This window comes from Neophocaena asiaeorientalis, unplaced genomic scaffold, assembly GCF_003031525.2.
Source record: "Neophocaena asiaeorientalis asiaeorientalis breed wild unplaced genomic scaffold, Neophocaena_asiaeorientalis_V1.1 scaffold855, whole genome shotgun sequence".
Taxonomy (NCBI): Eukaryota; Metazoa; Chordata; class Mammalia; order Artiodactyla; family Phocoenidae; genus Neophocaena; species Neophocaena asiaeorientalis.
In genome coordinates, this window is record NW_020171823.1 from 401693 (window position 1) to 427712 (window position 26020).

Sequence of the window (26020 nt, forward strand, 5' to 3'; positions counted from 1 at the left end):
CTGCTGCCCCTTGTTCATTGTAGCATTAGTTACAAGACCAAAAAATGGCAGAAACTTAAGTGTCCATCACAGATGAAGAGATAAAGAAAATGTGTGTGTGTGTGTGTGTGTGTGTGTGTGTGTGTAGACAATAAAAGCTAAACTTATTTTAATCATTTTAAAATACATACATATATAAAATCATTTATTATATACCTAAACATGATACAGTGTTACATGTTATTTATATCAATTATAAAAACAAAAATAAGAAATATTTTTATTTTCTTTCACTTACTCCTTTTTTGGTTGCTTTTATTTTTGTATATCAGAAACTCTGACCTGTATCATTTTTCTTCTCTAAAGAACTAAATATTCTTAAAAGGCAGTTTTTCTGGCAGCAGTGTTTGTAAATTTTTGTTCACCCAAAAAGCCTTTACATTTCTTTTACTCTTAAAGGGTCATTTCTGAGGGTACAGAATTCTAGTGTGATTTTCTTTTTATTTTTCAGCTTCACTGTATTCTTGCGTGCATGGTTTTTAAAGAAGAGTTGGATGTTAATCCTTGGCGTTTGATCCAGTATAAATGAGATGTTTTCATTTTCTCAGGCTCCAGTTCTCAGCTCTTCCCATATCTTTGATTTTCTGTAGTTTGAGTATTGTACACCTAGCTTTAGGGTTTGGACATTTATCCTTCTTCATTTTACTCAGAACTTCTGTGTTCTGTGGTTTAATATCTCTTCATTTGGGGAGGCGGAGCAGGAGATTATTTATTTACTTATTTTTTATTTTTATTTATTTATTTTTGCTGCACTGCACAGGAGACAGGATCTTAGTTCCTAGGCTAGGGATTGAACGCAGCCCCAGCAGTGAAAGTTCTGAGTTCTAAATACTGTACCACTCGGAATTCCTGCTTGTTCATATATTTCTTCTATTTCTACATTGCCAGTTTGTATACGTTACATCTTCATAACTTTCCTACAGTCCTTGCATCTTCGGGTGGGGGGGGGGTTGTGAATTTTTTTTTTCTTTTTCAGATTTGGAAATTTCAGATATCCTCAAACTCAAATTTCTTCCTTACCTGTATCCATTTTTAATACTCCCATGAAAAGCGTTCTTCAGTTCTGTTCATGTTTTTGACTTCTAGCGTTTCTTTCTGCTTCTTTTTAAAAATTTCCATTTCCCTGCTTACATTGCCCATGTGTTTAGTATGATTTCTACTTTATCATTTAGAATTCTTTGCATAATAAACTACAATTTAAAATTATTAGTCTTAGAATTCCAGCATTTGCGCCATGTCAGAAAACTGTTCCCAGTGCTGGCTGTGTGTCTTCATGCTATTTTTCTGACTTCTATTATATCTTGTAATTTTTTTGTTGAAAGACAGACATGATGTGCTGTGTAAACAGAACTGCTGTAAATAAGCTTTAGTAACCTATTCATAAAAAATATTGGGGTAGGGGAAATATACTATTATCCTGTGATTTGGTCTCTGTCTTTGTGAGCCTGTGCCTCTATACTGTGAACTTCAGTAGTGCTTCATCTTTGGGTTTTTGTTTTCCCCATTCTTTGAGTAAGACTGGATGGCTAGAGTGAGCTGGAGATGGGTATTTCCCTCCTCTCTGGTGATGCAGGTCTGATAAAATTCCAGAAATTAGGCTCTGGTTAAGTAGTTTCTCCAGAGGGCAGATCTTGCTAAGAAGAAAATAATGCCCTGGTATGTTTCAGAAGGGGATTTTTTCTGATATTTGCAGCATAGGTATCCATGGAGGTTTCTGCTCCCATTAGTTTTGATTTCCATTATTTATCCCTCTCTCCAGTTTTGTGGGCAACAGTTTGCCATGTGTTCTCACTTCTCTTAAGTAATCTGAGAATTACTGATTGCACAGTTTGTACTTGTGGTTAGGATGCGGTGGCTACTTCCAAGCTTCTTACGTGTTTGACAAAGTCATTTTGTAAAGTATTTAATTTGCGATTCGTTTCCCTATTCTATGAGTTGTCGTTTCACTTTTTCTTGATGGTGTCCTTTGAAGTACAGAATTTTAAAGTTTAGGTGAATACTTTTTTTTTTTTTTCAGTTGCTTTACTTTTGGTGTCAGAGCTAAGGAATCTTTGCCTAATTACATGGTCATTCAGATTTACTCTTATGTTTTATTGTAGGAGTTTTATAGTTGTAGCTCTTACATTTGGGTCATTGATCCATTAATTTTTCTATTTGGTAAAAGGTAGGGGCCTAACATCATTCTTTTAAATGTGGATTTCCAGTTGTTATAGTACCATTTCCTCATAGAATTATATTAACACCTTTGTCAAGAGAATAACACGTTTTTATTCAGCATTTAATTTCCTTACTAGTGCTATGTGTTTTATTATTTAAATGGAATTTGTTGTGTCAGTAATTTAGTCTGTGAAGAACTTCTTTATATTCCCTTAATTTTCTTTGTGTACTCCCCACAGGCAAAGTCAGAATAACAAAAGAAATCTATAGTTAATAATAGACAGTCTTGAATTTCTTACCCTATACATCTCATAACTGTTGTTTTTATAGGCACACACACTTCTGCCAGTTTAGAATATGTGCTTCGGCATTCATTCTTGGCATTCATAAGTAATTTTTTTTTTTTTGCGGTACGCGGGCCTCTCAGTGCTGTGGCCTCTCCCTTTGTGGTGCACAGGCTCCAGACGCGCAGGCTCAGCGGCCATGGCTCACGGGCCCAGCCGCTCCGTGGCATGTGGGATCTTCCCGGACCGAGGCACGAACCCGTGTCCCCTGCATTGGCAGGCGGACTTTCAACCACTGCACCACCAGGGAAGCCCCATAAGTAATTTTGATACTTAGCAAGATTACAGAATCTTGCTTTAATTTTTTTTTATCATTTTGAATTTGTGGCAAGTACAAGAACCTGCAGATTTCATTCTTATTGGAGAGTATATATAGGGAAAAACAAACTTTGCTTTTTGGTGAAATGTGCCTATAGCAAATTAGTTTTCAGATCGTAACCAGTAGCACTCATGTAGATATGACTTTTATTCAGTTGTGTAACGGGAACTATAGTCTAGCACAATACTAAGTGTGAATGTATTTGCTTAATCTATAGGAAGAAAATGAGAAAAGAATGCAACATAAAGAATATTCAGATAATGAATCCACATCTTCAGATAAGTAAGTAAATTTTAGTGTGCACTCTATTTCTGTCCAAAAGGCATGAATTTAATTTAATTTTTTTTTTTTTTTAAAGTTCTGGAAAGAGAAGGAAAGGACCTTTTAAAACTATAAAATTTGGGACTAACATTGACCTCTCTGATGGCAAAAAGTAAGGCCTCCTGTTCTATTTCCATGAAGTACAAATAGGATTGCAGGATTGGAAACTGCCTACTTTCATATTTTCTTTAATCCAGTAGTTATACTGTGTGTGTGTGTGTGTGTGTGTGTTCACAAAGAAGTTCTAGCTAAAAATGCTAGTGTTACAGAGTCATTTTTGTTACATTATTTATTTATTTTGGCTTCACTGGGTCTTCGTTGTGGCATGTGGACTCTTAGTTGTGGCATGCATGTGGGATCTAGTTCCCTGACCAGGGATTGAAGCCAGGTCCCCTGATTTGGGAGCACAGAGTTACCCACTGGACCACAAGGGAAGTCCCTAGATTATGAATTTAGATTTTTGTTACCAAAGAGTGCCAAAACAGTTTTACAGATTTACAAATAAAAATTATTTCTTTCATTTATAAAGATTATTATAAATTTTTATGATTTTTTTTTTAAGTAAACCTGCTTTAGGACTTTTTTTTTGGAAAAAGTTAAATACTAGTTCTTTTGATCTTAAAAGTATTATTTTAGAGATTTAAATGTTTTCTAATTGGATCACAAGATTTTTGAGGACATGGTTAATTCTCATAAATATTTGCTGCAGGATTACACTTCTAATCTGTTACTGTATTTCAGGTGGAAGTTGCAGCTACATGAACTGACTAAACTTCCGGCTTTTGTACGTGTTGTATCAGCAGGAAATCTTCTAAGCCACCTCGGTCATACCGTACTGGGCATGAATACAGTTCAGCTGTACATGAAAGTTCCAGGGAGTCGGACACCAGGTTATTTTTATGAAATAACTTCCCTTGTAGAGTTGAAAAAAAAAGTTATTTAGTTAAATGTGCTAGATGCACCTGCAATCAGTTTCCTGTTTATAACTAATAAAGCCAAAAGGATTTTAAAATTCTTTCTAATAGGCAAAAATAATTTGTAATTAAAGCTGAGAATATTAATTTGTTCTGTCAGTGTGACTTTTATCCTTTTTATATGTAAACATTAATACGATCAGAAAAATTTAACCTAGCAAGGGGACATTAAGTTGCTCATTGAGTAAAGGCACTTAAAGCACTTGAGAGACTTTGTCTTGATTCCATTGACTGCAGATTGTCAGTTTTCCACGTCTTGTTCATCACAGTTACAGTTCTTACTAATAATGAACTAGTATGTATACTACATGTAATAAAAGCTTCACTGAAAATACTTAAAATTTGTGATGCACTACTATTTGCTAAACTGTCCCATTATATTTCTTAAAATGTAATTCAGAAACTAATGTGGAAGTCAGGTAACTTAAAAAGTTAAATAGTATTTTATGCTTTATAAGCCAAGAGGTAAAATTGAGAATATTATGAAGATACATATGTAAAAATAGAAAAAACTTACTTCCATGTCTGTTCATTGATGAAAGTCAAAATACCTAATAGTTGAGACAAACTTGAGACAAATAATTGACAAAATACAAATAACCCTAAAGGGGGAATAACATTTTACCTTACTGGGGCTCAAAGTCAATATCCCTGTCATCAGAATCAGCTACAAATATACATCTGTTAAAGCTTTATGTAGTGAGATTTTTACATGTTTCATCTTTAAAAATATTTTTCATGTAAATAGATGCTGCCAGATATTCTTATTAATCTATGTGCATATTTTATTGACTGCATTCAACTAGTTGGCAGTCATTTACAGAATTCTGTTAGGGTTTTTTGTTGTTTTTGTCTCACTTGACATTTTCCTTTTTTATTTAATTGCATTTCAGATGCAGTTTTTTCATTTGAAGGTCAGGTAGAAGGCTTTTGCAATATGGAAATGTTCTCTTCACTTGCTTTAGGGTTTGCAACAAATGTTTAAGGGAAAGAATATGTAGCATTTTATTTAATTTTAAATCCCACAGTAGAGATAATGTACCTTTATCAGTGGCTGACAGTTGGCTTCATTCAAAAAATTTCCAGTCTCTAAAAATTAGAGCACAGTGTCACCACTGCAAAGCCATGGGGAAGGACAGTTGGCTTCTGTGTCTGTCACAAATTCATAAATTTGGTATTAAGTCTTGGTATTAAGTCTTTGGTATTAGGTCTTTGAGAGTGGTGTGCACACACACACACACACACACACACACAATTTTCGTAAAGTCAGTGAATAATAGTACAGTGAAAAACCACAGGCATCTAGTACCTGAACATTTTCACAGACTTTGTTAATTTTCCAAGTACACTTTTTTCTCCTAGACATATTTTCCCTACCATTAGTTGTAATTTTTCTTAGCAGATTCCAATTCAGAAGTACTTGATTGAATATTTTTGCAACTTTGAAAATATTCTCACTTAACGGTTGGTCCTGTGAAGGTCACTTTTAGAGACAAAATCTTCAGTGACTTCACATTTGGCATTGACTCCTCAAGTAAACAATACCAATTGAGTAGTAGTACTTGTTGACTTATGAAGGGCCTGCTTGAAATTATTTCAAGAAAAACTGCTTGAAATTTTCTTTGTTTTTAATTGATTATTGATGTTCCCTCAAAAGTTATTTACTACATTTTTTAGTTGATTATATATGTGACTTCCATCATCTTCATTGAGTAGCTGTTGTCAACAAAAGGCTAATCATGTGGAAACATTTTATTTTCTCTAGAAATGTTTTTTTACTGCTACAACCAAACATGATTTAATTAACATGCTGTCTGTAAACAGTTTTGCTTGCCTGCCCAGAGACAAACTTTGGTTCAGCCTCGGTTTTGTTTTTTTTTTTGTTTTTTTTTGTTTGTTTGGTGAAAATTTCTGCCATGATCATGTAATGCATTTTAAGTTTTCTAATTTTTCTTTCACTGTTTCCATATGAGACATAATGTAATGATCATTTCGTTTGGTAGTTTCAAGGAACATAGTAATATTTTAGCACAGAAAGAACATCATTACATGGTAAGTACAGTGCTTTCCTGTTAAATGGAGTAAATCATTCACATTCCTAAATACCTTAAAAGTGTTACATTTGACATTTGTTTTACTTCTCTTCACATTATGGTTATGCACTTGTAATTAAAAGAAATGAAATGTTGAAGTATGATGATATGCTTTCCAGTTAAGATGCTATATTGAGTTATAACTGTGTTAAGGCAATTTGTATATAGTTTGCCAACCAGCAGTGTGAAGTTATGAGAGTGCACAAGGTCTCTGTTATAACTGCTTAATTCTGATGTTGTAGTATGAATACACCTGTAGACAGAGCATAAACTAATAAACTCATCTGCATCCCAACAATTTTATTTATAAGCACAGGTATTTGGCCAAGAGGCTGTAGTTTGTCATCTCCTGATTTAAAATCATAAAGTTTCATTCAACTCAAATATAAAGTCATCTTTGCTCCCTTTGTGTTGACATTGCTTATGTCATAGGTGACAGTCTAGATACTTAGTAATTTTGTAAGTTCCAGTCTCTGGAAGTTAGCCCAGACTTTAGCAGGAAACAGCCAGTTCAGCTATATGCTGATATATACAGGATACATGTCATTTTCTTGTTTTTCTGTTTTCTTCTTGCAGCAGCTATAGTTCTTTCTTCTTCACCACATTCTCACTGTAAAGTGGCCAACTATTTTTTAAAATGGGTTGTTGCTTTTATGTAAATGAGTTAGGGTGCCCCGCTTTGTGTGCTCATTGGAATCTGCTGGAAAGCTTTTAGAAGAAATACTGAATCATTTTGAGGATGAGATGTCAGTACTTTTTAAAAGCTCCTCAGGGATTCTGATATACAGCCAGGCATAGAATCCACTGGTTGGAATGTTTATTCCTAGGCTATTATTGGAAATTCACTTTACATGATACTGTTTTGTCAGTATTTGGGTCAGGTGGAAAGAAATATGCAAAATACTAATAATTGAAAAAAGATTTAATATCTTGGCCTTCTTTGTCACTAATAACTTCATAATACGAGGCAAGAATTTCACCTTTCAAGATTTTTAAATGTATGTATAGTATTGGACTAGATTTTTTTTTTTTTTCGACTGCGTCGGGTATTAGCTGCAAGATGCAGGATCTTTTGTTGTGGCTCGTGGGCTTTTCTCTAGTTGTGGTACACAGGCTTTGTTGCTATGCAGCATGTGGGATCTTAGTTCCCCAACCAGGGATTGAACCATATCCCCTGCATTGGAAGGTGGATTCTTAACCACTGGACCACCAGGGAAGTCGCTGGACTAGATCTATTAAGATTCATTTGTATTTGAAAATTATTTCATCCTATTTGAAATATTTTGTAAAAGTAAATATGTGAAAATGAAATGAATCAAAGGAAATAGAAAATGTCTTCTTTCACTTAAAATCTAGGGGCAGAAGCCAAATTTAGTATATTACCTCTGTGCCTAAAAGTTCTTGGGGTGTTTCATTTGTTCATATGTCATTAGTTCCGCAGTATTATCCTATGGATCTCTAAGGAGTTCCTTAGAAGAAATTTGTGATATGTTTTAGTCTGCTCTGTATAATTCAAACAAACATTGTGTTAAGTTCCTGTTTGGTAAAGTTACTGTTCTTACTTATTGATACGTAAAAGAAATGGTATGCGCTATAACAGTTTACATTCTGACATGGCCTTTACATGTGTTCTGAAAAATTTAGTTTGCTCTCAGCCCACATTCTAAGAGATTACCGTCTCTATCTCTGGTGGGAGAGTTATAAGCATCAAATTGGGATGTTTATTGTAGTTCCAAGTTGCTAAGGGGCCAGTTAACATTTTGAAAACCATACCTCATTCATTAATTTTCTGTACTCTTTGTGAGTTGGGATAGTTTAGAGGTGGATGTAGAAATAGTGATAATAGCTAATATTTATTGCTTATTCATATGCTATTCATTGATTTATAAGCATTTATTTTTCACCTAATCCTCAAAACAACTCAGTGATTCAAAGACACATTTCTCTCATTGAATTTACAGTGTAATAATGATTTTTTTTTTCCTTTTACATTTCAGGTCACCAAGAAAATAACAACTTTTGTTCTGTTAATATAAATATTGGTCCAGGTGATTGTGAATGGTTTGTTGTTCCTGAGGATTATTGGGGTGTTCTGAATGACTTCTGTGAAAAGTAGGTTTCTGAACTAAATTTTCTTTTAAAGTAATTACGAGAAAACAGTTATTGTAAAGAACAAAGCCTGATCTTGAATTTTTTTTAAATAAATTTATTTATCTTATTTATTTATTTTTGGCTGCATTGCGTCTTCGTTGTTGCGCGCAGGCTTTCTCTAGTGGTGGTGAGCGGGGCCTTCTCATTATGGTGGCTTCTCCTACTGTGGAGGGTGGGCCTCTAAGCCTGCGGGCTTCAGTAATTGTGGCTCATGGGCTTAGTTGCTCCACGGCATGTGGGATCTTCAGGGATCAGGGATTGAACCCGTGTCCCCTGCATTGGCAGGCAGATTCTTAACCACTGGGCCACCAGGGAAGCCCTGATCCTGAAGTTTTAATTTTCATTCAGCAATTTATTATAAATGATTTTATTTCAAATCTTTTCTTTTTATTTCTTTTTTTTCTGGTATGCGAGCCTCTCACTGTTGTGGCATCTCCTGTTGCGGAGCACAGGCTCCAGACGCATAGGCTCAGCGGCCATGGCTCACAGGACCAGCCGCTCCGCGGTGTGTGGGATCTTCCTGGACCAGGGCACGAACCTGTGTCCCCTGCATTGGCAGGCGGACTCCCAACCACTGCGCCACCAGGGAAGCCCTCTTTCATTTTCTTATATCAAATGAAAGATGCCACGAATTCAGAGACTACGGAGTGAATTGTTTTTTATGTTAATTTTTAAAACTGATACATTCATTTGAAAATTGTGCTTTAAAGAAAAATTAGGCTCATTATAATTGAATTTAGAAGTGGCAGGAATTCCAAAATTAATCACCTTACTTATAACTCAAGATTGTGTATCTTTGTAAATTCAGCCTAAAATTATCAGTGTGCAGTAGCAAGCAAATTACCTGCTGTTTTCAGAGTTGGTAATGATACTGCTATAGTGTATATTATACATCATATACTTAAACAATTAAAAATTGGATATAATTCTCAAAATTTTCTTGTGTGATTATTTTAAAATCAATACACGTATTTCATATACTAAAATCTTTAACATTATAGAGGGTCTTTATTCATAGTTTATTTAGTAAAAAGTATGTCATAGTGGTTAACAAGAACAATACTCCAAACTTCTCCTAATTACTGTCAATATATAGTCAGTTTTTAATGTCTTATGTATGTTTTCCTTATGATAAGGAAGGTGAAATTTCTTAAATTTTAAAATTGATCAGGAAAACAGTATAATCTTTCTTGTTTCTTTTTGTTTTGTTTATCTCCCCCACCCCACACCCCACCCCAGGAAAATAGTATAATCATCTATCTGAACTTTTGTCCACCAGGAAACTAGTGACTTAATAAGCAGGGGGGAAAAATTGTCATATGGGAAATCTCCATTGTGCTGCAGAAAGCATTTATTTCTTATATTGTGTGGTAGTTATTACACATACAATATAGTGATTCTTATTATTTTGAGTAGAAACTGACTATTTTCAGGGTTTAACTTTCTTTGCTTTCAAATACCTCAGGTCAAGTATAGTTGGAAAAGATAGGTGATATCCCCAAAGTTTAAACTCCAGAGTAATAAAAATAATCAGGTTATCTTAAGTCGCAGAATGCCACTTGTCCTCTCAGCTTTAAATCTGTTTTTTTTTTTTTGCGGTACGCGGGCCTCCCGCTGCCGTGGCCTCTCCCGTTGCTGAGCAGCAGGCTCAGCGGCCACGGCTCACGGGCGCAGCCGCTCCGCGGCATGTGGGATCCTCCCGAACCAGGGCACGAACCCCTGTCCCCTACATCGGCAGGCGGACTCCCAACCACTGCGCCACCAGGGAAGCCCGTCCTCTCAGCTTTATACTCTAATATTGTTTTGCAGAAGGATATTGCTTCTAATGTCTGTAAGTTCTGTACTTTATTTTATGATTCCAGATAACATGTTACGTTAAAATCAATCCCTGTTTTGACCTTTTGAAAAAAATGCTTGATCTATATGCCATGGTTGGCTTTCGTTTCTTTTTTTTTCTTCTATTATTTTTTTCTTTTATTTTATTATTTTTTTATTTTTTATTTTTATGGAGAGTTTTTAAAATTTTTATGGAGAAATTTTTATGGAGAGTTTCATGTTGGCAGTGTTGGGTGAATTAGGGCTAGGGTTTGTACTGTGCTTATACTTTTTTCTTTTCTTCTTTCATCATTTTTCCCTTCCTCCTCTCCCCTCCCCTTCCTTGCAGTATTTGAAACCTTATACCAAAAAAGAACCAATGTTTAGCCCTTAAATGTCAATGTCAGTCAGACTTGTCTCAAGAAAATCCTTCCATTTTAGGAGGAATAGAAGGTGGATTCTTAGAGACAACTCAAAGGCACCCTCTGTCATATTTTTTCAGAGAAAACATAGAAATAGAGCAAAAGCTTTTTTTGGATATTCAGAAAGGAACAGTCCTACCACGTGAATTTTTTCTATTGAAAAAAATTAATTTGAAATTGTTAATCTTAGTATTCCTAGTAGAAAAATTGGTAACATAGTTTCATTAAAATACCTAATAGTGGGCTTCCCTGGTGGCGCAGTGGTTGAGTCCGCCTGCTGATGCAGGGGACACGGGTTTGTGCCCCGGTTCGAGAAGATCCCACATACCGCGAAGCGGCAGGGCCCGTGAGCCATGGCCGCTGAGCCTGCACGTCCGGAGCCTGTGCACCACAACGGGAGAGGCCACAACAGTGAGAGGCCCGCATACCGCAAAAAAAAAAAAAAAACTAATACTGTAATGAAGGAGAATAATAAAAAACCAGAATTTAAATAAAAGCTTAATAATTTGGTTTACCTGCTTTGGTGTTGCTGGTAGTGTTGATTCATGTAAGAACAAGGACCTTCTCTCAAATTCCTGGGAGAAAACAAGAGGCAGGAGTCTTCTTCCATTGTTGAATTGCGGGAAGATCTTTGCTCTTACATCTGCCATAGGATTCTAGGTAAGAAGTAGTCTCTAAATTTCCTGTTTAACAGATTCCTAGATATTAAAGAGGTTCTTTAAGAAGAAGGAATAAATCAAAATATTCCTTATTGAAAGAAAATTTAAAAATTAGTTTGTTCCGGCCTGCCAACTCTTTTGTAAAGTTTTACTAGTACTTAGCCACACCTGTTTGTTTATGTATTGTACACATGGCTGCTTTCTTACTGACACAGTTGAACAATTGCTACTGAAATCATAGTGCCCCAAATCTTAAAGAAAATATTCTGTCTTGTGTTGGTACTTACCCACTTGTCAACACTCATAAATGGGTGAATTTTATTGTATGTGAATTATATCTAAATCAAACTGACATTAAACCAAAAAATCAGTTTATTTAATATTTAACTTGAAAATTTAACATTTATACTTTTGAAAAGTAAATTTAGGCATATGGTACAGATCTTTGAATAAGTATACCTATTTTCATCTCCTATTAATTTTTTTCAGGACTGCTTCTTATATTCTAGAGCTCTCAGTTTTGAAATATATAGTTCTTGTTAGTAAAGTTTTAATGAAGTATACAGTAAGAGCATCTTTTAGTCTTTTGAAATTATCTCTCCATTTTTGATGAGACATTTAAAAAAACTTTATCCATTAACATTATTATTTTTTTCAGAAATAATTTGAATTTTTTAATGAGTTCTTGGTGGCCCAATCTTGAAGATCTTTACGAAGCTAATGTTCCTGTATATAGGTTTATTCAAAGACCTGGAGATTTGGTCTGGATAAATGCAGGCACTGTGCACTGGGTTCAGGCTGTTGGCTGGTGCAACAATATTGCTTGGAATGTTGGTCCACTTACAGGTATTATAAATAATAATGACAGGTTTTACATTTTAAAGAATTCTAATATGTATTATTTTTCTATTAGAAAATAACTCACAAAAATTGAAAAATTGTGTCCAAGGAAAAATCTGAATGGTTAGTACAGAGAGTAAATTCAACTTAAGAAATGGATGTAGCAAGTAACAAATGTATGTGTTTGTAGTCATAGAGGATATACTTTTGATATTTTTGACAGTTGTGTGTCTTTTTTATAAAGGAAATCTTTTATAGGGAAAAGCAAAGCAGAATAGTTATTTTTTAGACTTTTATTTCTTCTGATATATCACATCAACAGTCTTATGTCAAACTCTGTCTAATATATGTAAGATGAAAAATCTGGTCCTTGTTAGTTTTGTGACTTTGGATAAGTGTTTTGAAATCTCAGTGCCTCATTCTTTTAATCTGAAAAATGAGAAATTCTTTTAGTCTGAAAAAATGAGGGTTTCAAAGAATTTAATGAGATGTGAAAAGAGCCACGCACAATGCTTACCACATAGTAACTGCTCTTTAATGATCATTTTTAACTGTAATTCTTACAAAACTTCTTTTAAATTTTTTTATTCAAAAAGTAAGTCACAAAAATTATAATCATCCTCATTAGTTCACTCAGTCCCTTTTTTTTAAATCTTGATCTTTTGTTAGCACTTTCATGAATTCATCAGTTTTCCATTAGAGTTCTGAAAATGCTTATTCATTCAGTTCAGCAGTATGGTCAAGTTACCACAAACCTGTACTTGTCAGAGTCTTTTCCATGAATTCCTTGAAGATGAAAATAGGAACATTTTTGCAAAAGCATCAGAATACACCCAGAACTGTCTGTAAATGACAAGAGACTTAAAAATGACCATGGTTTAAAATGAAAGCTCATAATAATGCAATTGACAAGGAAATTTAGTTATTTCTAATATATATATTTTAAAGTAATAACTAGAATTATGACTATTATACCAGAACATATAAGATTTTAAGAAATTTCATGTAATGTCTGAAACATTTATATTAATATATTTCCATACAAATAAGCCAAAGAAAGTTTAGTATTATTTGGTTTTTTTGTTTGTTTCTTTTTTTATACTGCAGGTTCTTTAGTCATCAGTTTTATACACATCACTGTATACTTGTCAATCCCAATCTCTCAATTCAGCACACCACCATTGCCATCCCACGTTTTCCCCCCTTGGTGTCCATACATTTGTTCTCTACATCTCTTTCTCAATTTCTGCCCTGCATATTGGTTCATCTGTACCATTTTTCTAGGTTCCACATACATGTGTTAATATACGATATTTGTTTTTCTCTTTCTGACTTATTTCACTCTGTATGACAGTCTCTAGATCCATCCATGTCTCAACAGATTACTCAATTTCGTTCCTTTTTATGGCTGAGTAACATTCCATTGTATATATGGACCACATCTTCTTTATCTGTTCCCCTGTTGATGGGCATTTAGGTTGCTTCCATGACCTGGTTATTGTAAATAGTGCTGCAATGAACATTGGGGGCACATGTCTCTTTGAATTACTGTTTTCTCTGGGTATATGCCCAGTGATGGGATTGCTGGATCATGTGGTAGTTCCATTTTTAGTTTTTTAAGGAACCTCCATACTGTTCTCCATAGTGGCTGTATCAATTTACATTCCCACCAGCGGTGCAAGAGGGTTCCCTTTCCTCCACACCCTCTCCAGCTTTTGTTGTTTGTAGATTTTCTGATGATGCCCATTCTAACTGGTGTGAGGTGATACCTCATTGTAGTTTTGATTTGCATTTCTCTAATAATTAGTGATGCTGAGCAGCTTTTCATGTGCTTCTTGGCCATCCGTATGTCTTCTTTGGAGAAATGTCTATTTAGGTCTTCTGCCCATTTTTGGATTGGGTTGTTTGTTTCTTTAATATTGAGCTGCATGAGCTGTTTATATATTTTGGAGATTAATCCTTTGTTGGTTGATTTGTTTTTGAATATTTTATCCCGTTCTGAGGGTTGTCTTTCGTCTTGTTTATGGTTTCCTTTGCTGTGCAAAAGCTTTTAAGTTTGTTTAGGTCCCATTTGTTTATTTTTGTTTTTATTTGCATTACTCTAGGAGGTCCATCAAAAAAGATCTTGCTGTGATTTATGTCAAAGAGTGTTCTTCCTATGTTTTCCTCTAAGAGTTTTATAGTGTCCAGTCTTAGATTTAGGTCTCGAATCCATTTTGAGTTTATTTTTGTGTACGGTGTTAGGGAGTGTTCTAATTTCATTCTTTTACGTGTAGCTGTCCAGTTTTCCCAGCACCACTTATTGAAGAGACTGTCTTTTCTCCATTGTATATCTTTTTCTCCTTTGTCATAGATTAGGTGACCATAGGTGCATGGGTTTATCTCTGGGCTTTCTATCTTGTTCCATTAACCTGTGTTTCTGTTTTTGTGCCAGTACAGTATTGTCTTGATTACTGTGGCTTTGTAGTACAGTTTGAAGTCAGGGAGTCTGATTCCTTCAGCTCTTTTTTTTTCCATCAAGACTGCTTTAGCTATTTGGGGTCTTTTGTGTCTCCATACAAATTTTGAGATGATTTGTTCTTTTTCCGTAAAAAATGCTACCGGTAATTTGATAGGAATTGCATTGATTCTGTAGATTGCTTTGGGTAGTATAGTCATTTTCACAATATTGATTCTTCCAATCCAAGAACATGTTATATCTCTCCACCTGTTGGTATCATCTTAATTTCTTTCATCAGTGTCTTATAGTTTTCTGCATACAGGTCTTTTGTTTCCCTAGGTAGGTTTATTCTTAGGTATTTTATTCTTTTTGTTGCAATAATAAATGGGAGTGTTTCCATAATTTCTCCTTCAGATTTTTCATCATTAGTGTATAAGAATGCAAGAGATTTCTGTGCATTAATTGTGTATCCTGCAACTTATAAAATAGTTTTTTAGTGCTTTTAGTTTTTCAGAATTGCTGTTAAAATGGTCACCTGAGAGGTTATAATGATTATGTTCATATATGTTGTTAGTTTGCTTTATAACTTAAAAAAAATTTTTTTCCTCCTAGCCTGCCAGTATAAACTGGCAGTAGAACGGTATGAGTGGAACAAATTGCAAAGTGTGAAGTCAGTGGTACCCATGGTTCATCTCTCCTGGAATATGGCACGAAATATCAAAGTCTCAGATCCCAAGCTTTTTGAAATGATTAAGTAAGTACTTTCCAAAATTGCTATAGTTCCTCATGTGGGGTTGGTGGTAGGGATAGGGAATATGGTGAAGAGTGTTTCCTAATGATTATTTTTCCCCAAAGAATTACATCAGTTGACATCAGATGATAAAGTGGTTCAGATATCTTGACAAAATAAGAGCATTCACATGTAAAAAAATATTTTTTCTTTCCAAATAGATTGTTGTGGTACAAAGAGGATACATGATTCTTTACCAGTAAATTCACACATCTGTGCTTTCCCTTACCCTCTGACCAAAGTGACGTCCTGGGATATCTTTAGTTTTAGTATTTGATGTCTGCCTGCAGCACAGGGAGTGAGAATGATACTAAAATAAAAATATCTCGTAAAGAAATTAGCATTTAAAATAGTGTTTTAACTATTTAAATTTTCTGCCATAATTAAATCATTCCCTTATTTTCTTGAACAACTCATTACAAATTTAGTAGATAAACAATTTGAATATATATATTCTAGTAATTTCTGATTTATTAGCCTAGTTTCTGTTCCATTTCTTTTGTAGGTATATTTAGAATACAGTCATACCTCATTTTATTGCTCTTTGCCTTATTGCTCTTTGCAGATATTGTTTTCTACAAATAGAGGGTTTGTGAACAAGTCTGTCAGCACCATCTTTTCAGGAGCACTTGCCCACTTTCTTTGTGTCTCATGTTGGTAATTCCCACAATACTTCAGATTTTTTCTTTATTACTATATTTCCTGCAGTGATCTATGATTAGTGCTCTTTGATGTTACTATTGTGAAAAGATTATGACTTGCTGAAGGTTCACATGCTGATAAGCAATTTTTCTTGCAATGAAGTATTTTTGATTAAGGTGTATGCATTGTTATTTTTGATATACTGCTATTGCAGACTTCATAGACTACCATACATAGTAAACCTAACTTTTGCAAAACCAGAAAATTGTGACTTGCCTTATTGCAATATTTGCTTTATTGCAGTGGTATGGAATGGAACCATGATGTTTCTTCTTGTACATTTTTTCAGGCAGTGCCACTTAGTGCTTCTCCAGATTTCAGTTTACATGCTTTTCTTGCCCTTCTCCTCCCCCAACTCCATCACTAATGAAAAATAACTCTGCTGAAATGAATTTGGGAAATTACAGGCTAAATAGTTAAACCAGTAATTTTTTTAGTTGTTCTTAAGTCCCTTCAGGGCCTGTATATTATGTTCATGAACTTTGTGAATGGGAGAGAAAGATATACAGTGTCTCCCAAACCAGTATCTTTAAAAATAGTCCTGGCTAATTTTAAACAATTTCAAATTTATTTTCAAAATTTTGTTCTAACCAATATATCCAGACAGAAATTGCAGGGTCAGGGTAATGTGCCTATGCACTGTTTTACTTATTGACACATTCTGTTTTTATTAAATGTTTGAGAAGTAAAGTTAGAAAATTTTGAAAGAATGTTATTCAAATTCTTAACTAACAGTAATTCCTATTAAAAATCCACAATTTATGGGTGGTCATTTGGTAACTTCTTCAGTATGGTCATTACCTCAGCTCTAATTCATGAATATATTCAAAGGCTGATCCAAAATGTACTTTTTGTTTCAATGCCCCAGATTATTTTAGGATTTATGCAAAACGAATAACATTCAACTAGTATTTCAGAACAACATACACTATGCTTGATGCTGTTCTTGGCAATAAAATAGATACTGCAGAGTATAAAACTAAATCTCTTCCTTTGTGAGATTTAATCTGTAGTGAAGCCAGACAGACAGATTCCCAAACAGATAAATAAGTTACTGTTAAGTAATATGAGTAAAATTTATTTTTGCAAATTTGTTTGTTTTTTGGTTAGGGGGTGAAGAATGCTGCACTTTTGTTCAAGTGGCTTCTGAGAGTATGGTTTCCATACTTAGATTGGAATCATAAAAAGGAGACAACTAAAAAGAAGAGCTAGGATAAAGCATTTCAGTCCCCCAAAACAAAGTGAAAGTCTTAAATGAGAACAACTTTGGTGTATTTATGGGACAGAAATGCCTGTAACAGAATGAAGGAGGGCAATAGCTGTGGTAATGAGTTCATGAAAATGGTGAGGTACGAAATTATAGATGTAGGCACTGTTAAATAGTTTAGGTACTAATTCTACGTGTGTAGAAGAAGGAGAGGGATAGATTTTGATTTACGTTTTAAAAATGTGAATCTGTCTATTTGTGGAAAAAGATTGGAGAATGGAAAATTAGAACTAAAGAGAACAGTTATAAGTCAATTGGCAGAAATCCAGACTAACCTGGATTGTGATTGTAGCAGTGGAACTGGAAAGAAGTATCATACTGCAGTCTATTTTCAGATGTTTACACATAGATTGGATAGTGAGATAAGGAAAAAGGAAGCAAGAAAAGATGATTATCATCTTGTGTTTTTGTTATCTCTAGTTCATAAACTTAAAACTTCTCTCACTTCGGTCATTTTCATTCTCTACCCTCATTGTTCTCAACCCTTCCAGTGTGTCAGTGTTTCTATCAGTATTTAAAATGCAGGACACCAAGACTTGCCTTCCATGAATGGAAATGTTCCCATTTTTCTATGGTGGCATTTTAAATTACATTGTCTTTGTCGTAGCAGTTGTCTTAATATTGGACTTGAATATACAAATTCAGGTTTCCTTCTATGTAAATTACTGGAAATAGTTTTCATCCATATTTTCCTTAAACATTTAAAAAAATATATTTAATATCCTAAGTGAATGTATTTACTTATTGGTGCTGTGTTTCTTGTAGAGTTTTTTAATACTTCCTTATAGAATATGGAATCATTTTGAATATTGACTGCATTTATTATAATTTCAGAATTCTACTTCCAACTTTAGTTGTCTCATGTTGAATTAGTTCCTCTTTTTGTTATCACTCTGATTAAAAATGTTAACCAGGGGGATTCCCTCGTGGCGCAGTGGTTGAGAGTCCGCCTGCTGATGCCGGGGACACGGGTTCGTGCCCCATTCTGGGAAGGTCCCACATGCCGCGGAGCGGCTTGGCCCGTGAGCCATGGCTGCTGAGCCTGCGCGTCCGGAGCCTGTGCTCCGCAACGGGAGAGGCCACAGCAGGGAGAGGCCTGCATACCGCAAAAAAAAAAAAATGTTGGCCAGGGTCATTCAGCCACCTCTCAAAATGTACTTTCATTCACCACCAATGCTTATTTGCAGTGTCTTTCCTTTAATAGATAAATATTTGAGTACTAGCTGAATAGATGGAACTGGGCTGAGCCCTGAAGATTTATAAATATTCTGTGCAAATTCCTGTCTTCATTTAGGGAAGATGGGGAGAGACAGTGGAGGTAGGAGGGCAAAAGTTGTAGAGCATGTGAATACGTGGATTAAAAGTTGTAGATTTTAAAATGTATCAATGACATCAATTACAACTCAGTAAAAAAAAAATAATATCCTAATTTTTAAAAATGTTAATGTTCTATATCTTGGATCTTACAGAATCAGGGATGTTTGGGGGGAGCTCTTCTTTGGAAAAGCAAGGTAATTTATGTGAAGCACAAAGATATAGGAGAAGGAATGAGCAGAGAACTTGATGTGGGAAAAGAATGAATGAAATATCCCTTTGGGTTTCTATATTAAGTAGGTTTTAGATGTCCAGTAGTACTTTGTAATCTTACTAAGTTTTATTCTAAGTGCTGAACAAAAATTATTTCAGTTACACCAGGCTTAGGTCACCTATCTAGTTAGGTGCAGAATCAGCATTTTAAAACACCTATATGGGTTCAGTAGGAAGGTCTTTGTTTGTAATTGTGACACATCACTTTATGTGGGGCAGTAGCAAGACTGAGAAAATGGAAACAGATTTTAGAAAAAGCTATTGGAAATAACTTTAGAGAGCAAAGCAGGAGCCAACTAACTGTGGAGTGTTTTACCTACTATTTTGTGATGATTACCTTTACAGGAAGAGAACTAACAATGAGGAATAGAGCTTCAAAGAGTAGTTGTATTTACGAACAGGAAAAATGAGGAACTAAATAAGAGAATGAATGGAGAGAGGCAGAAGAGCAGTTAGAATATGTTGTTAAATAACAAAGATTTATCGTACTTCTTGTCTTCCCAGAAGATTTTTTGCTGTTTAATTATTGTATCCATATCATTGCTTTTGTCCTCAAATCCTGTCAAAAGGAGGTGGTATTAATTTAACCTGTTTTATGTGCTGTGTTGATTCCTAAATAGTTTCTTTCTTGTAATTCTTCCCTTTGAGTCATTTCGTGTGTTAGCTTTGAGCTTCTTTTTCATTCCTCCATTCATAGCAGTATGGCTTTTGACTCTGATGTATCCCTGAAACTACTTGGTTGAGGTAACCAGTGACCAGCCATTTTAAATATAAGACATCATAATTGTAGAATTCTTGAGAATCTACATTTTTAAGCCTAGCACATGAATTTCTGAAAGAATTTGACACTCCCCCACCTCCACCTGTCTTGATAGTCATTTCTCACACTACTACTTTTAGATGTATGCTTAAATATGCTATTTTTACCACTATGTTTACTATTTTAAACCTCTTTATAGTTGGTTCGTAGCTAAATACAGTATGCTTAAGTATAGCAAATCAACCAAAAAGAAAATAAGGAATACTTACCGGTATCATCTACTGAGGTATAAATAGGTCTTTCTGTTCTTTAATTCAGTCAGTGTTTATTGTCAACCAACTGGGTGCCTAGGTACTTTGCAGGATGCTTTGAAAGATGTGATCAATTTTTAGGGTGCTAACTATTAGAAACAATGTACTCTTTGCACAGCTATTGAAAAATGTGCTCTTTGCTTTAATGGAACTGTTGCTAAGGTATAATGGGGGAGCATAGAGGACGGCTCTTTCAAGAGAGAATTCAGGAAAGTCTTTACAGAGGAAATACTCTAGGTTATAGTCCTTATCCTGAATTCTTTGGGCCAGATGTCTTTTAGATTTCAGATTTTCTTTGGTTTTAAAAAGATACATATTTTGAGGCTTCCCTGGTGGTGCAGTGGTTGAGAATCCGCCTGCCAATGCAGGGGATGTGGGTTCAAGCCCTGGTCCGGGAAGATCCCACATGCCGCAGAGCAGCTGGGCCCATGCACCACAACTACTGAGCCTACGCTCTAGAGCCTGCAAGCCACAACTACTGAGCCTGCGCTCTGGATCCTGTGTGCCACAACTACTGAAGCCCACGCACGTGGAGCCTGTGCTCCACGGCAGAAGAGGCCACCACAATGAGAAGCCAGCGAAGCCCGAGCATTGCAGTGGGGAGTGGCCCCTGCTCACCGCAACTAGAGGGAGTATGGGCGCAGAAGTAAAGGCCCAATGCAGCCAAAAAATTTTTTTTAAAAATACATATTTTTCCCTACCACCCATACTGGCAGGGTATAGGACAGCATTCTTAAGCATATTAATAATTCTGTAGTGAAATGTGAATGGGCACTGTAAATGAGCTACGTAATAACTATAGTAGCCTGATTTAAACACCAAATGAGTTTTACAAACCTTAGGAATACTTGGTGTAACTAAACTATAAGTGCTTTGCCACTTAGCTTGTATTTGCACTATGATTTTAAAATGGCAAGGGTATTTCCACTTTCCAACTACTGATTTTTTTGTTGGTTTAAGACTGAATTATCTTTCTTTTCTTAAACTACTCTCTAAGATGCTTAATTTTTTTCCTTTGTAGTTAGTTCAAGTTTGGTATCAGTGCATACTAAAGCCAGAAAGCCTGTTGTGTGACTTAGTGATTTAGTACATCTTTTCAGATTTCTACAACTTAGCCATTTTACTATATTGGACTAATCTTCATTCGTACTTTACTTCATATTCTTCCAAATACCACCTAAAAATGGCAGCAAGGAGAATCATGAGTGAAAAGCATATTCATTATGTTGATTATCATTGTCTGTCAGTTTAGAATGCAATGGACTTGACTTCAAAGATTTTAATCCTAAACCCTGAGGAATCACTGTAATAACTGATCTCAGTGTATAAATTTCTCTTTTGACTTAAATTACTGTCAAAACTTTTTCACAAATCCTTTTATGTTACAACTGAACTGAATTTCTCCTGATGTGGATCAGAATTAAAACTGTGTCTTTGCTGTTAAGCTCAACTTGTTCATTCATAATAGTTATGGAACATATATAAACTGTTTGGCTAAAAATTTCAGGTATGTTTCACATCAGCAACAGTTGCTAATGAGAAAGGTTTTTAATTTTGGAAGTAAAAATAATCAAATTTGCAAGTTAGATCAGTTGGCCACAGTATGATGAAGATAGGAAGAATATAGGCATGAATTGAAAGGTAATTACTGCTGTTCAGACAAGAGGCAGCCAGAATTTAGAGAATAAAATAAGATATATTTCATGGTTGAATGGTTGAGATAAGGGAGGAATCTGTTTTGCTTGATTCGGGATTGTAACACAGCATTTGCTCTTGTCACTGAGATTGTGGCTAAAGAATAAGGAGAGGAATGAGTTAGATATTGATAATGATGTTACAGCCTGGCTTTTTCAACATGCAGAATTTAAAGTCTTCATAGAATGTTTAAAGAAAAATTTCTATAAACACTCAGAGGGGTAGATAGCTCTGTTGCCTAGTATAGAGGACTGATAGCTGGAGCTAGCTTATATATAATCCCTGCTAAGATTTGAGATGCTGAAGTTTCTGAACTATTAGCTATTTTTAAAACATCACAGAAAGACTACATTAATAGTACTTAAAGTTTAAGTCCACTGATATTTTAATTTACTCAACTCCTGTATCTTTCCATATTAAGACATATATTTTTAATGTAAATTTTACCACAAAACATAGCTGCACTACAAAAATTGAATTACACAAGTTGAATTATATTATTGTATAAACTTCTTCAGTCCTGCAGAAAAGTTGGCGTATAGTACAGTGAATACTGATAGATTTTTCATCTTAGTTTACCATTTAAGTTTTTGCCACATTTACTTACTATCTATGGAACCCTGCCTAATTTATTCTACATCTTTTAAAAATAAGGGCCTTACCCTTCATAGCCATAGTAGCTTTGTCACACCTAAGATAACTAAAATCAGAATATCATATTATCTGTAGTTAAAATTTATCACCTGTCCAAAAAGTTCTTTAAAAGCTATTGCTTCTTTTTAGTCCTCTCTTATTCCCAATTTAGAGTCATTCAGAGTTCACATTGAATATAGTATTTGGCTGTTCATTTTGGAGTCGTTCAATCATGGCATGTTTTTTTGGTCTCTTTTAAGAATCGTTCTTAATGACATTGTCTTTTTATTTGAAGAAACCAGGCCAGGTGCGTTTTAGAATGTTTCACATTTTGGGTTTGTCTGGTTGTTTCCTTACATTAGATTCAGGTTAAACATTTTTGAAAAGAGATAATGTGTTTTCTATTTGTATCATATCAGGAGATATACAATACTGTTTCTTTGGTCACTATTTGAGATTGGGGTTAAGTTGAGTGTATATATTTTTCCTTGGATAGCTGAAAAATAATTTCCTTCCCTATTTCTAAGTATTATTTTTGTATCATGAGGGGACACTAAATATGTACTTTAAAGCTTAAAATACAGTTAATGGAGGTGTTGTTTATTCTTGATTTTTATCTGTATTCTCCAAAATAAATATTTCTCCTTTCTTGGTTTTAATTAAAAAATGAGTTGATTGAAAGTTTAAGGGAATCCTCACTCTTCAATTTATAATTGATGTTTGAAGATATTTGAAATTTATTACGTGCTTTGATTTTCTTCATTTTCATGCAACTCATATGGTCATTAATATTAGAGCATTCCTTTTGATAAAATCCTTGAATTAAACGATAATGTAGTAGATGAGATCTTTTGGTACTGATTCAACTTTGTAATATAAATATCAAGTGTTCTTTTTGTAGTTGAATGGTAAATGAAGCCAGTTACAATGATTCGTAGTATGCCCACAATTATCACCATATATTAGACTCACTTTTTGTACATGCCTCTATCAGTAAGGTAGGCTGGAAAAGGCAAGGCATCTCTTGGTTTTTAATTTCCATACCATCTACTAAAATTGTGGTGACAGTCTGAGATTGTTGTCAGAGAGACTTTAATATTGAGTCAGCCTTTTATTTATTCCAGTATTTGCATCATTTGGGATCTTGTTTTGGGAAATTTCACCCTTCTGTTGTCCATTTTCCTTGTTTGTAAAATGGGGTAGACAATAATGCCTCTGACAGTGGGCTTAGGTAGCATAAAACTTAGGTGGCCTAATGTATGTAACCCTTCATGAATGCTATCTTCATGAATAAAATATTAACATTTTATTTTCCCACATGATAGCATTGTTAAGTTTATGAGCACTGCTGTCTGTGCAAATAAAAATTTTCAGAGTTTTAGTCATTATTTTCCTGTGAAATAAATATCTTGAAGCAGTATTTATGTGAAAAGGTGTCTGGTCCCAGAGGTGAAACCATAGTGGAGAAGGGTAGTAGGAGGACATCAAGAAATGCTATGTCTAGTGTGATATATATTTTCTTTCCAGAACTGAATTTTTACTTCTTGCTTGTCCTAGCACTTCTTTCAAACACACACGCAAAAACACACCACACCACACTACAAAGCTTTTCTTATTTCGATATCTAAATACAGGTAAGGCATGGCTTTGTATCTTAAAAACTGAAAAGAATTTGTCTAGGCAAATTGAAAGTGGTATGATTTTATATGGTACTTAAGAAAATTTTCATGCAAGTTTGGATTTAATATTATTATTTTATGTTTTTAAATAAATGAACAAGATTTTACTTAAAGTAAATTTATTCCAGACTTATTCTTTGATTTTAAAAAATGGATAATAATAGTTTAACCTGGTAAATAACAAATAGCATAGAAATATAAATTAAGGGAATCTAAATCTGCTATTATCATATTGTAGAATTTACTTTCTTGCTTGGTAATCAAATATTTGTTATATACCTACTCTATGCCAGGCACAGTCCTACTGCAGGTAACAAAATAGACAAAGCCTTTGCTCTAATTAATCCTACATTCTAATGGGAAAAAAAGACTAAAAGCCTATAAAGATAAGGAAGATAGTTTCAGATACTGTTAATGTAATATCATTTCTTTCAAATAATAGTTTATGTAATAATAATACATTCCAAATTCTAAGTTAGTAGCAATTCAGTATATCAAAGAGGTCCAAGTTAATCTGTTCATGATTCCAGGCAGTTATACTATTCACAGACATTGTTGTGACATCATTTTTGCTAAACCAATTTTGTGCTTTTTAGGATAATTTTAGAGTTGAAATGTACCTCCTAGATCAAGTAGTCCAGCTCTGCATTCAAAGGAGAACTTTGAGACACATTTGTGGCAACTGTAATAGACAATTCTGAGCGGTGACAGCAAATTATAGAAAAATTAGCACTTTTTGTGAGAATTCAATATATTGTTAGCATCAGAAGTATGCACGTAAGGAAAGTGTAAATTACAAAAAAGTTTGTGTTAATATAAAGATTCCATTATACTACCTTCAAATTAAAATTGAAACAATAATACCCTTTTTTCCTTTAGTACTATAGTTAAACTAATTTTATATCATAATTCATAGATAATTTTTTACATAATCCAGAATTTTAAAATCAATTATATAAAAATAATTCTGTTGTATCTAGATGTAAATATGTACCTTCTTACCTTACTGTAATCAAGAGTCAGCCTGGGCTTCCCTGGTGGTACAGTGGTTGAGAGTCTGCCTGCCAACATTTCAAAGATGAAGAAATTGACTCTTAGGGAAACTCTCTCAGTTGTCTAAATCGAAGTAAAAAGTAAGAATATATCTTCAAATAAGATGTGAGGTTTTTTTTGGTAGACAGCATTGTATTTTTATATTCAAATATTAGTTCTCAACTTTCAGTGCTTTAGTATTATCATTGTTAGCCCTACTAGATATGAAAAATTGAAAAAAGGAAAATTATGTGAATAGACCTTAGAACCAAGAATGTCAAAGTTATTTCTATTTGGTGTTTCTTTTGTGCTAAGAATACTCGGTATTCAGTTGTCACAATAATTTTTCTCCATAATAGGTATTGTCTTATGAAAATTCTAAAGCAATGTCAGACACTGAGGGAAGCTCTTATTACAGCAGGAAAAGAGGTTATATGGCATGGGCGGACAAATCATGAACCAGCGCATTACTGTAGCATTTGCGAGGTAACTTCTTATTGACAGTTTTGTTGTGGTTTCTCTAGGGTTTGGTTTCTTTTGTTTTTTAATTATAAATTTACCTATACTTTAATGTATTTTATTGAAATTGACTATCATAGCAATTGTATTAAATTTTCATTTGATGGTATAATATTTCATCAAATATTAACTCAGAAGTATCTCCTAACAGTGGTATTTGTGTTATACCTTCTTACCATATGATTATCATCTCAGATTTTAAATCAGGAACAATTCGTAGTAAGTACACAGTTGCCAGCAAACTGGATCTATTTCAGTATAGGTCTAGGCTGATAAGTGTTAAGTCCTTTGTAGTTAATTTCATAAATTTTTAATTTTTTTCTCTTGTGACCAAGACTTAAAAAGTACAGAGATAAAGATGTGGTAGCTGTTCTGGAGGAGCTTATATTCTACTTGGATAATACAATTTGTTAACAACTAAATGTGATTTATATGAAACCGTAATGACTATGGTCATATATACAGACTATT

At 34.3% G+C, this 26020-nt stretch overlaps 1 protein-coding gene across 6 annotated transcripts in view; it reads left to right on the top strand.

Moving 5' to 3' along the window:
* LOC112396007 (lysine-specific demethylase 6A-like) overlaps window positions 1-26020 on the top strand; it is a 164745-nt gene that overhangs the window by 133709 nt on the left and 5016 nt on the right. For 4 of the 6 annotated variants that reach the window (XM_024739482.1, XM_024739489.1, XM_024739493.1 and 1 more), the window contains 7 exons: window positions 3077-3141; window positions 3218-3292; window positions 3922-4070; window positions 8245-8359; window positions 11953-12140; window positions 15187-15328; window positions 25390-25516. In XM_024739482.1, the coding sequence (XP_024595250.1) occupies window positions 3077-3141; window positions 3218-3292; window positions 3922-4070; window positions 8245-8359; window positions 11953-12140; window positions 15187-15328; window positions 25390-25516 (861 nt within the window). Of the gene's footprint in view, window positions 1-3076; window positions 3142-3217; window positions 3293-3921; window positions 4071-8244; window positions 8360-11171; window positions 11296-11952; window positions 12141-15186; window positions 15329-25389; window positions 25517-26020 lie in introns of those variants that run through there. The other 2 variants (XR_003002486.1, XM_024739517.1) reach the window with 2 other exon arrangements.